This window comes from Danio rerio, chromosome 7 (genome assembly GCF_052040795.2).
Source record: "Danio rerio strain M-AB ecotype USA chromosome 7, GRCz13ab, whole genome shotgun sequence".
Classification (NCBI taxonomy): domain Eukaryota; kingdom Metazoa; phylum Chordata; class Actinopteri; order Cypriniformes; family Danionidae; genus Danio; species Danio rerio.
Genome location: NC_141027.1, coordinates 78809764 through 78823503, shown reverse-complemented (window position 1 = coordinate 78823503; position 13740 = coordinate 78809764). Strand labels below are relative to the sequence as shown.

Below are 13740 nucleotides of genomic sequence, written 5' to 3'. Positions count from 1 at the left end.
TTTCAACAAAAACATAAGTAGATGTAATTAATTAATATTACCCAGTAGTTAATATACTGTTATAATTTTACAATACACTACATATAAATTGAAACACATACACCGTAAAATACAGTAATTATATGAAACGGATAAAAAAATAATAATAATAATAATTCTGGGTTTTACAACGACACGGGCTCAAGTGAAGTCAGTGAAGCTGAATTAGCTGTGTAAAATACTGCTTGAACAAAATGGTTTCTTTTCGTTTTTCCAATGAGGAGTGTTGTTTACTTTTAGGTAAACCGGACAAAACAGGTTTTAAACCGGAAGCCATGAATTTTCTTAGAACAAAAGCAGTTAAAACAATGACACAGTGATTTTTTTACATGACAGACTTTCGTGCTTTTGAGGAATACACACACACACACACATATATATATATACACACACGGTTCATTCTGCTGTGGCAACCCCGGATTAACAAAGGGACTAAGCCTACAAGAAAATGAATGAATGAAATTAACTAAATTATTAGTCCTTTTGTATTTTCAATCATTTTCCAAGAATGTCCCAAATGATGTTAAATAGAGCAAGGATTATGTTTGCTTTGCATTCTCTTTGTTTTCTTTTAGTTTAAAATTATTTTAAAACTGCTCATGTAAAAATGATGAACCCTTTTAAGGTTTTTTTTTTTAATAGAATAAACCCCTGTTGACCAATGACTTTCCCAATAAACCAGATTTGCCTAATTCACCTAGTTAAGCTTTTAAATTGTACTTTAATGTCAATACTAGTACTGCAAAAAGAACAAGTAAAAAGTCCTGTGCTGTCATCATGGCAAATACAAAAGTAATCAGTTATTAGAAATTAATTATTAAAACTATTATGTTCAGAAATGTGTTGAACTAATCGTCCTAATAAACAGTCATCAATTTCATTTATTTTCAAATCTGAAAATGCCAAAGCATTTATCAATAAAGGTGGATGTTATGTTTTGTACTCTCCCTCAATAAGTCTATTTATTCAAGTATTGCAAAAAATGACCTTTACATAAAGGCTTTAACTCACCTCAGTTTAATCTTCGATTGCATATACCATGCCACTGCAACACATCAGTCATCACAATGTGTGTTTGAATTACGCCGTTGAGCTAATTTCAGAATCCTGAATCCAGTTTAGTCCAAAGAGCGCCTAAAGCTCCATCTGTTGACTTTGTGCTTGTGAGATAATAAGCCATAAAGCAGAGTATGACGGAGGCTGTGAGAAAACATGCAGAGCTCCACTGTCAACAAACACCAATAAGCCTTCATGGAGACCAGTGCAGACTCTGACATCACACATTACACACTGTTGTGGAGAAAGTTCTGGGGATCATCGATCACCTCAGTCGGAGTTCAAATGATTATCATAATGATTTTGATCAAATTTAGTCATAAAGTATCTGATTTAGTCTCAAATGATAAAGCCGTCACGAGATTATGACAGATTTAGGCTGCTGTTAATAAGCCTGTGCATTTTGGGGATTGTTAGCTCATTATTTTTATGATAGAAGAGAATTCTTACACCTTCATAATCATGACATGACACATAACATGAATGTGAATGAGCTTTTATGCATGCGTATGACAGCTGTTGTTGGAATATCAAGCCAATTCCATGCGTGTTCAATGAGAAAAGGTCTGAAGAGTGTTTTCTTCAATGCCAAAAATATTAGTTATTTATTAGATACAAATGAATAATTCGATGACAGAGCTTTGGGTTACGTTACCCCAATGCAATACAAGAATTACATTCAGGAGGTTCATAACTAACTTACATTTCCTGACTCCAGCATATATACACAACTGATCTTAACAGGTGGAGTTTTGGTTTAACGTCACTCATCAGTCATTCTGCAGTCTCTTGGCTCTTTGTAACCCCTAGACATACTTCCTCTTTCTGCAACCCTTCTCTGCATACCAGAACTGAACAATTACGTGCATCTTTAATATATTTCACAACTTCTACAAAGATCATGACAACTTGTGACATGTCCAGACAGCAGTCTGAAACAAATCTAAATTCATTCTTATTCTGCGTTTTCCACTAGTCAGCAGTTTTTCTAAAAAGTATGCAGCACAGTAAAAAAGAGGAAGTGTGTCTGGTCAAATGTGCTATTATACAACAGAAAAAGATTGATTAATATGTTGTTAGTCTAACCATTTTTCTATAAAAAATAAAATAAATAATAAAAGTAATAAAAATAAATTCCTTTGTTCCTACGCTGTCATTAAGTGTCATTTGCCCAGTTTTTTATTTGTCATTTTAAATGCAAAGATGACATTGTTTTTTTTTTTTTTTTGGACAACTTGACAAACAAATACATCAAAACTTGTCTTTATCTTGGCCATGACAACTTGACATTACCAAGGCAACAACATCTGTCATAAATCTGTCATAAACATGACTGTCATGAAGCCTTTATAAATATGCCATTATAAATTTATAACAGCGTCATTATCCTAGGATGAATATCTGACGTATACTCAATCCATTTCATTTCAACAAAACCTGTATATATTTTTGTTTATTCATGTAACTTTTTGTGTAATAAACATATTTTGAACAATTTTAAACTTGTCATTAAACATTTATGTTGAAAAGAATGTGTATGCAACTACAGTTTTCTTCTTTTGACACATTAAAATATTTGGCTAATAAAGAAATAAATTTGATTTTTGTTGCAAGCAAAAGAAAATTCAATTGGCCCAACTGGGCCATTATCAAAAAAACAAAAAAACAAAAAAGAAATCTATAGTATTTAGCCATGAATACATCTTAAATTTCATTTATAATGGTCTTAAAATGGTATTAAAAAGTCTTAAATTTGATTTGAAAATCTAAAGAATCCCGGTTTTAGAATGTTGATGTGTTTTTAGAATGCTGTTAGAATGTTGATGTGTTTTTAGAATGCTGTTAGAATGTTGATGTGTTTTTAGAATGCTGTTAGAATGTTGATGTGTTTTTAGAATGTTGTTAGAATGTTGATGTGTTTTTAGAATGTTGTTAGAATGTTGATGTGTTTTAGAACGTTTTTAGATTGTTGGTGTGTTTTTAGAATGTTATTTAGAATGTTGTTAGCATGTTGATGTGTTTAAGATTGTTTTTAGATTGTTGCCGTTTTTAGAATGTTGCTGTTTATTAAATGTCTTTTGATCAGGATGCAGATCCTGGAAAATGGTGTGACTCACCCTATTGGTCGCCAGCAATAATTGCTATTATGCAAAAACAGCGCCTTGCGCTACACAAAAGTTCAGGACCTGAAGTTTTGTCAAGGAGTGTTCACCACGTTGAGTCACTTTGGGGGATTAATGTACTAAGGACTCAATATTTATACATCATTAGTTCAAAAAAGTCCCCACCCCATGCATTGTTATCATCATTTCTCTTATAAAGACTCTTACATTATAGGAAAAGGCACACCAATAACACAAACATTTGCTCTTATAATAATATTTTTCCTAGTATTTTTATTCTAGCATTTTAGCAGAATTTTGGTATGCAAAGGCAAGTCCAGTAGAACTTATGGTGCTAAATAAAAATGTAATGTAAATTAATTGCTAAAGCATAATAAGCTCAAAATTATAATGTTTTTATTATATGTGATTTCATTGCTTTTATAATACAATATTTACCTTTTTTACAGTTTTTAATTTAAACATACTACAGTCTCATACTTCAATAAGTAAACAACTATGAATGTAGTCATAATTATTACTCACTAAGATGACAACAAATATGGTCATAACAATGACATTAAATAAACATTTAATTTTATTAAATTTAGTTTTCTGGACCAAGCACAATTTTAAAGAGAAAAGAAAAATATACTAATATTAGCATTAGTAAACATTTCAATAAATATTTTGTCAAAATAAAATTCCAAATTATGGATGAAATATTGTAAATTCATCATTCAATCTAAAAAATATTTATTTATTTATTTACATGCAAATAAAACATTATACAATAAACATTACACTTGCGAGAAAGATTATACAAAATTTTATAATGTGTAAAAATGAAAATATTAAACACTTTCTGATCAATAGTGTAGTGTCTTAAAGATGAATTTAAAATAACAATCAGTTTTGGGCAATAATTATTTCAGTGATTTTATTAAGTTTTCATAACATTATTAACATTAGTGTTTCATGTTTCAATAAAACTTTTGTCAAAATAAATTGCAAAAATATGGATAAAATATTGTTCCATCATTATTCAGATTAATATTTATTTATTCATTTATTTATTTATTCATTTATGTAAAAAGGTTACATATTTCATGGACTATATTTACTAATGTTGATCATTTTTATTAATTATATGATTAAAACTTGAAGCTGGTAAACAGGTTTGTGGTTTAAAAAGACAGATTTAAAAGTAATTAATGTAGCAAAATAAATATTTTGAGGCCCGGTCTATGATCTTTAAATAGCTTATTACTATCTCATAATATGTTTCAATAAATATAACTACACTGTGAACAATTTATATGATCATTTAGTACTGACAGCATATGTTTTTCATGTTCTAACTTAATTTTATAAGTTACACAAGTTGATTTAGGTCAGTTTAACATAATATCGGCTCATTGGACTCATAAGGTTAATCTGAATCAGCCGTAAACTTTAAGGCAACCAGGATTTTGTTTTACAGTGTAGATATCTAAACTAACCATAGTTACATTTTACAATGAATAACACATTAGTGAGTGTCGTCTGTAAATCATAATAAATATATATATGCTCTGCTCAGTTAAATAAACAGGACACTCTATAATATACAACAAATATAAAGACCTCTTTTCATCTTGTTTTAGCTACAGATTCTACAGTCACACTGCAAGAAATGCTTTCCTAAGTTAGAGTTTTTCTTTTGTTTCTAGTACAAATATCTAAAAATTCTTAAATCTAGAAGCATTTTCAAGACAAGTAAAACATATTGTCTTTTTTTCAGAAATAATATGCCAAACTTAAGAGAGTTTTTCTTTGAAACAAGCTAAAAAATCTGCCAACGGGGCAAACAAAACAATCTTACGTCAAAAGGAAAGGAAGGATTACTTTGCTTATCCCATTAGAAGATGAAAAATTGCTTAATTTTCACATTTTATTTTTTATAATTTCACAATATGTTTTACTTGTCTAGAAAATGTTTCTTGATTTAAGAATATTTAGATATTTGGACTAGACTAGAAAAATGTTGCATTATGCTGTCAGTAAAGATGAATGAGGCCGCACCTTTAGCTCAGCGTTACGTGTGTCTTGAAGGAGCAGAGGTATAAAACTCTGAGTAAAGGAGACTTTCTTTCTCATTGAACAGGTGGAGAGCTTCAAGCTCCGCATCCGCCATGGGGAGCATCAACATCATGTCTATAGCAGCGCTCATATGGATCACACTGACTGCTGGACCTGCTGCTGCACAAACCGGTACCACAAACTCTTTCTAAACACTGGGATATTCTATTGCTTTTACACTGATTTTTAAATATGTTTAATAATGGTGACACTTATGGGACGTTTGCATTCAGTGCACTGTAAAACTGATCTGTTGATTACGTGTTTTTAGTTTATTCATGGTTGTGAATTGCATTAAGGGTTGATCTCTGCTCTGTTGACTTCTGATGTTGAAAATTCAACTGTACAGTTTAACAAAGGGACTTTATATATATATATATATATATATATATATATATATATATATATATATATATATATATATATATATATATATATATATATATATATTAGATGTTTTAAATAATATAATGGGTAACACTTTATTTTGACAGTCCATTTGGTAATATCTGCTTTTCAACAGACATTTAACTGACTATAAAAAAATTTACAAGGTCATGTCAACTTACACTAACCCTAACCCCAACTCAACAGTCTACTTATAATCCAATGAGAATCAGTTGGCATGTCGATGCAATGTAACTTTAATTCCATCAAAATAAAGCGTGACCCTCTAATGTATAAGAAATGCTATATAAAGAAATAAGTCTGTATAACAACAGAAAATGTACTGGCAGTTTATTACAAGGCTTTTTTTGTAGTGTAATATACAATAGCAGACACTATATCACTATAAACTAGTAAAAATGGTAATAAAAGTCACTTTTTTCAAACTTTTCAAGGTTAAAATTTGTTCAATGAACGATCAAGCTCCCATAATGCAATAAAAAAGCAGAAATAAACAAAACATGAATCACAAAACAAGGAAAACTGCTCATTCACGGATATTTATTTACAGTGTGGCTTTAGTTAAAGTTGTTTTTAACGATATGGTCACATTTTAACAATGCATTAGTTAATGTATTCATGTAAGAATGAACAATACTTATACAGCGTTCATTTATCATACTTTGACATTGACTTATGCATTATTTACGTCCTAAGTTAACATTAGTTAATGCGCTGTGACAGCCCTATTTAACTTCTGTTAACAAAGATGAATAAATACTGTAATGATTGTATTGTTCATTGTTTGTTCATGCTAGTCAATACAATAATTACCATGAACTACTGTAACCTTATTTTAAGATGTTACATTTAATAAATAATCATTATCGTTATTAAAATTCAAAGTACATTTTGAGGACGGCACAGTGGCTCAGTGGTTAGCACTGTGGCTTTACAGCAAGAAGGTATGAGTCCTGGCTGGGTCAGTTGCCATTTTTTGTGTGGAGTTTGCATGTTTTCCCCGTGTTGGTGTGGGTTTCCTCCGGGTTCTCCCGTTTCCCCCACAGTCCAAACACATGCGCTATAGGGGAATTGAATAAACTAAAGTGGTCGTAGTGTATGAGGGTGTTTGTGAGAATGAGTGTGTATGGGTGTTTCCCAGTACTGGGTTGCAGCTAGAACGGCATCCGCTGCGTAAAACATATGCTGGAATAGTTGGTGGTTCATTCTGCTGTGGCGACCCCTGCAGAATAAAGGGACTAAGCCGAAGGAAAATTAATGAATGAAATACTAAGGAAATAGATGGATAATTACACTGAACATGGACACAGTAATGCAGTGTATTGTGAAACCTTATTTTTATTATTAACATAGAATGAGTAATAGTAATAATAAATAAAAAAACTATTCATTAAAAATTATTATAGTAATTGGTTAAATATATTTATATTTTATGATAATTAGTGGAATATTTAAATATGCATGATAATTGTTTACATTATTTATGATAAGGAATAATTGATGACGGACCATTGAATTTTTCTAAAATAAGGCACACCTGAGTTACACCTAAGATATGCATTTTTTTATAATAATTATTCAAACTGGACTCAATTATTACACTTATATTTCCGCTCCTGTGTGTAGCACTACACTGAAAAAATAATTCAGAAATGATCCTTGGATTTACTAAATTTTTTTTTATTTTAAGTGGCTGTGAACAATTTATTTGGGCTGGATTTAAACACACAAATTAAGTTAAATTTAAAAAAAAATATTTGTTTTATTTTAAATACAACACAAATGAATTCTTCTGTTGGTTTAGGTGTGATTTCTGACTGTTGTAGGTGTTAAATAACTCTAATCATTCAGCGCAGGGATATGGAGCTGTTATGCACTCAAAACCTGCCGGAACTACTTTAGCTGCATGTTTATCTGAAAAAAACCTTACATTGTGAAAAATGCAGGGCTCCACACAATTCGTTCATGTTGTGCCAACACAAATCGATTAAGTAAACTTGACACTTTTAACAAATTTATGTGGATTGAACATAAAAAATTAAGTTGTCCCAATGAAAGATCAAGAATTGTGTTCTTTCAGCTCGTTTTAATGAAGTAATTTTCATTCATTTATTCATTTTCTTGTCGGCTTAGTCCTTTTATTAATACGGGGTCGCCACAGCGGAATGAGCCACCAACTTATCCAGCACATGTTTTCACGCAGCGCATGCTCTTCCAGCCGCAACCCATCTTTGGGAAATTAAGTAGTTTTAACAAGTAAAAATATCTATTTTTGACTGTAGAATGTTCATCAGCCAATCAGAATCAAGCACTCAAATATTGCAGAGCAGTATAAATATTTATATCAGGCAATGATAAGCATATAAAAAATATAATAAATTTATAAATATTTGACATTCATTTTAATTATGTTGTATTTATTAAAAGTACAAAATATAAGCTTAATTTAATCATGCATGTTCCTATATGTTGCATATGTTAAAACTAACAAATATTTCTTAAAATCCTCCTGCAGTTTTCACAACGATGAACCTGATTCCAACCGCCACAATTGAAATGGTTGCAGGTAAACAAATATATTTATCATTTATAAATAATTCAGAATTAAAAGGTCTTCAAAAAATGAAGGATGTGTTTCTTTCCTCCAGGACTGACCTCACAGCACAACGAGCTGATCTGCAGCACATGGGGAAACTACCATTACAAGACCTTCGACGGCGATTACTTCCAGCTCCCGTCGACCTGCAACTACATCCTGACGTCACACTGTTCCAGCAGTTACGAAGACTTCAATGTCCAGCTGAGACACGAGCTGCTGAACAACGAGCCCACCGTCAGCAAGATCACCATGAAGCTGCAGGGCACGATCATCGAGCTGAGCAGAGACTCTCTCAGTGTTAATGGACAGACGTGAGTCAATCTGCTTACAGGAGTGCACTGGCTCTCAGTGTTGGGGAAACGCACTTTTATGTGTTGCGTGCAATCTTGCAGTACTTTTTTACTAGTTTTTTAAAACCTTAAAGTGCAATTTAAAGACTTAATTAGGTCAACTAGGCAAGTTAGGGCAGTGGTTCCCAAAGTGGAGGTCGGGACACCTCACAGGGTCGCGGGATAGTGAGGACGGGTTGCTTGGTGCTTTCCAAAAATGTAATTCATTTAATTAAACCATTAGAATTTGCATATTTTATCCATAACCAAAAGAAGATAAAAATAGTAGTTACTAGTTACGTTTAGAAAACCAACATGCATGTGTTGTGATTACGTTATATTAAAGACAAAGCAATAGTGTCAGATACAGCAGATTGATTTTATGGCACCAATAAGTTAAACTTTAACTATTAAAAAATATACAGGCCACAACTGAACATGGAGGATGATCTCCAAAGATACATGGAACATGGAGTGGCGTTCTTCAAAGTTAAATGAAAAATAGACATGGGCCTATTTGTGTTTGGGCACCTTGCATGCATATATATATATACAGTTGAAGTCTGAGTTATTAACCCCCCTTTGAATTTTATTTTCTTAATATTTCCCAAATTATGTTTACCAGAGCAAGGACATTTTCACAGTATGTCTGATAATATTTTTTCTTCTAGAATAAAGTCTTATTTGTTTTATTTCAGTTAGAACAAAAGCAGTTTTAAATTTTTTAAACACCATTTTACGGACAATATTATTAGCCCCTTTAAGCTTTTTTTTTTTGATAGTCTACAGAACAAACCATCGTTATACAATAATTGCCTAATTACCCTAACCTGCCTAGTTACCCTAATTAACCTAGTTAAGCCTTTAAATGTCACTTTAAGCTGTATAGAAGTGTCTTGAAGAATATCTAGTCTAATATTATTTACTGTCATCATGACAAAGATAAAATAAATCAGTTATTAGAAATGAATTATTAAAACTATTATGATTAGAAATGTGTTGTAGAAATCTGCTCAGCGCTAAACAGAAATTGGGGAAAGAATAAACAGGGGGCGAATAATTCAGGGGGGCTGATAATTCTGACTTCATGGGACGTAAGCTTGGATCATAAGTGCAGAATGACTATATATTTACAGTGTAAGAGTAAATAGAGCTAGAACATATAAAAAACAATCTCCACCTAACAGATTTTAAAAGGCTTAAACAGCTTGTAAACATACGATATTAGCTCAAAACCTCAATCCATTAGGACTCCTGTCTTAGGTGCTTGATTCATGCTGAGTTTAACGTTTGTATTGTGAGGCAGTGGAACACTTTCATGTCCAGTCATAAATATAAAACTGTGAATGACAGTCTTTGCTCTCTTATTTGACTTTATTCATGTACTAGGCTGTGACCATTTATTTGATATATCAGTGCAGTTATAAATTCCTCCCAGATTCAACTCCTGTCTCGGGTCTTTGGAGTAATTACTATCATTTTGTTGTAATGTTGTAGCTGTGTAATAGTTGTATAAGGGTAAAGATATTAGGCAACTTATTTAAGGCTCCTTTTGACAAAAAGCTTGTTGTTCATTAATAACAATCACACAATGACTGCTTTAAAAGTTTAAAATGTAAACAGATCATGTTACTCACATAGTGGGAAATTGTTGAATTTAAGTGTTGTAAAGGTAAAAGCACACTGAGCCTAATGATCCCGCTCTCTCTGTAGAGTAACACTGCCATACAGCAGCGCTGAAGTCTTCATCGAGAGGGTGACCTCTTATATCTCAATCAAGGCGGCTTTGGGACTAGTAGCCATGTGGAATGAAGATGACTCCTTCATGGTATGTCACACATATCAGCAATAGTGCCTACAGCACTCTTTAAAGATCAGAAATGTATGTGTTATTATGTAGATGGGTTGCAGTTTACAATAAGTCTCCATTGGTTAATGTTAGTTTATTTACTAACATTTATTTCAGTATTTATTCTTCTTTATTAATGTTAGTTATAAAGTCATTTTAGGTCTTGTTAACTCGCAGTGCATTAATTAGTTCACAACTTTTATTTTTGCATTAATAAATGTTGAACTACACTGTAAAAAATGAGCTGTGTTTATTTATGGTTGTGAATTGCATTATGGGATGTTGATCTCTGCTCTGTCCACTTTTGATGTTTAAAGTTAAACTCCACAGTTTAACAAAGTGACTTTAATCGACATTTTAGTCATTTTAAATAATATAGTGTATATAAAATAATATAAAGACAAATAAGTCTGTAAAATAACATATTGTCTGGATTGGTGTTGTATATTACGCTACAAAAACTTGCCAGTACATTTTCAATCACTTTAAACTATTGAAAATGTTAAAATGTTAAAGTCACTTTTTTTAATTTTCAAGGTTAAAAGTTGTTGGAAGAAATATCAAGATCCCATAATGCAATTCAAAAGCAGAAATAAATGAGGAAAAATAAAAACATGAATCACAAAATATGTAAAACTGTTAATTATAGATATTTCTACAGTGTAGTTGATTAATAAATGCTGTATTAAATTAAATTAAAACCTAAAAAATATTCAATTTAACTAATTGAACCTTATTGGATAACAATTTAAATATTTATGCTATTAACTACTGGCTTGTTACCTGCCTATTATTGTGATATTAACAGTTATTTAGTAATTATAAAGTTTGACTTATTCTACATCCCTAATTAAAGCCTAATCCAAACTATTACCTTACTGACTATTAATAAGCAGCTAATCAACAGTTCATTGAGCTAAAAGCATCAGTTGATGGTGTGTTTATAGTCTTATTGTAAAGTGTTATCAATATATGATTTATTTTTATTGATTTTCAGATCAGGTTAGATGAAAAATACCGGAACCAAACGTGTGGACTGTGTGGGGACTTCAATGGCATCCCAGTTTACAATGAGTTTGTCAGTGGAGGTACATTTTTTAAGTCACCATTGCCATCTATTGAGAAGTACATCTGATAAATAAATATAAATCATGTTTAACGTGACAGTAAACAATCATTTCATCTCTTGGATTTTAGGGAGTTCGCTGTCTGTCTCTGATTATGGGAATCTCTGGAAGTTGGACGGCCCTACAGAAACCTGCACTGAAGACACCATGTTTCTGAACGAAAACTGTGGAGATGAGGTAAGATTTAGTAATCACTATAGTATTTATATAGAAATACTGTAATAATTTACAATAAATACTATAGTGTTTTTGAATTATACTACAGTAAAATGTATTATACTACAGTATATATTATAGTATTTACAACACTTTGTCAACCATGCTGCTGTATTAACTATAGTGAACCGATAAACTGTACTAAATACTGTAGTATACATCAGCATTTACTACATTAAACTGTGGTGTATTGTAGTGTAATACAGTATTGGGTCTATACTAACTATATAATTACCACAATAGAATAATTAAAGTACTGTACTGTTAGTTCAAAACACTGTAATATACATTAATATAGTCTTTGTAATGTGTGTTTCAGTTCAGTCTATGTAAATCCACTGTTTTGACTGACAAAGGAAATTTGGACTCATTTCAATTAATTTAACTTGATTTTAAGCATATAGGAACATAGTTATGTTTATTGGAGTCTGGATATTAAAATAATAATTATATTATTATAAAATAAATGTCTTACTAATCATTTAATAATAATAATAACAATAATACAAATAATAAATATATAAGATAAAGATATTATATATATATATATATATATATATATATATATATATATATATATATATATATATAATATTATTATTATTGTTATTATTTTTTATTATTAAAAGGAATAAACATACATACTAATAGATATTTGTATTTGTCATCTGATGTTTAGTAAATGCATTTAATTAAAGGGTCTTGAGATGTTAAGAACTGTATTATAACCATGTCAATAATATATTATCGCAATGTTATTGTGTATTATCTTCAGGCATTATGTTCCATCCAATAGCAATAAATTCAGGGTTCATGCCACAGATATAACTTTGTATCTACATTTTTGAATGTGCATATTAATCAGCATTTTGAGTTATTAATTAGGTTAGGTTACTTTACTTTATTTATACTCGAAGGTAGATTTAATTTGCAGTCAAGAGTCCTCATCTCATAACAGTGCCACACAAAGGAACTCACATAGTAACAACACCAAATGAGCATTAAGACATAAAACATAAACATAAAAACACTTATAAAGAATAAATGAATAATCACTTCAAGTGTCCACCTCCTCCCCCAAATAAATGTTTAAAACGATCTAAAAAATACAAGTCACCGAAACACCTCTGCTTTAGTCTATGGCTTATTGTAATGTCTAATGTCTGCTGGTGTGAAATTATTTTTCCATCGTTTCGTTCTACAGCTTAATACTAGAAACCTGCAACAATATCAGTGTTTTCCTCCTGGATAGCTACAGTGCTGAATATTTGTGTTTCCTGATTCCCCACAGAATTTCTGCCGTGATATTTTCTCCAGTCCAGTGTTCAGTGACTGCAGAGGTCTGGTGTCCATTGACTCCTTTGTTCAAGTTTGCATTCAAGACTTGTGTCACTGCAACAGCTCTTCTGGAGCTTTCTGCCTGTGTGATACGATCGCTGAGTATTCCAGACAGTGTGTGCATGCAGGAGGAAAACCTGAAGAATGGAGAACTGAGTATTTCTGCCGTGAGTTGCCTCATCTTTGTAGTCCTGCATTCATGTTGGTTTAATATTAAATTTTAGCTGTCAGAGCCGGGTAGTAGTGGATTTTACACTGCAAAAATCAAGTTTTTGACTTGTTTCAAGCCCGAATATCTAAAAATTCTTAAATCAAGAATAGTGTTCTAGACATCAGAAAAGCATGGTCTCGTTTTCAGAAATAATATGTCAAAATGTATTTTTTGCCCTTAAAACAAGCTAAATAATCTGCCAGAGGGGTAAGAAAAAACTAAAATCGTATATAAAACCGAAAACAAGATTACTTTGCTCACCCCATTGGCAGATTATTTCTAGAGCAGAGGTTTCTAAAATAATAACAATAATAATAATCTGAAGTTTAAGCACAAAACTGCACT

At 31.3% G+C, this 13740-nt stretch overlaps 1 protein-coding gene across 1 annotated transcript; it reads left to right on the top strand.

Annotated features, from left to right (window-relative positions):
• Window positions 1-4654: 4654 nt before the first annotated feature.
• LOC141375212 (mucin-2-like) lies at window positions 4655-13495 on the top strand. Its single transcript, XM_087262455.1, has 7 exons — window positions 4655-5450; window positions 8242-8292; window positions 8375-8636; window positions 10368-10482; window positions 11501-11591; window positions 11701-11807; window positions 13138-13495. The coding sequence occupies exons 1-7, from the start codon at window positions 5372-5374 to the stop codon at window positions 13393-13395; spliced, it is 963 nt and encodes a 320-aa protein (XP_087118581.1). The 5' UTR covers window positions 4655-5371; the 3' UTR covers window positions 13396-13495.
• Window positions 13496-13740: the final 245 nt, after the last annotated feature.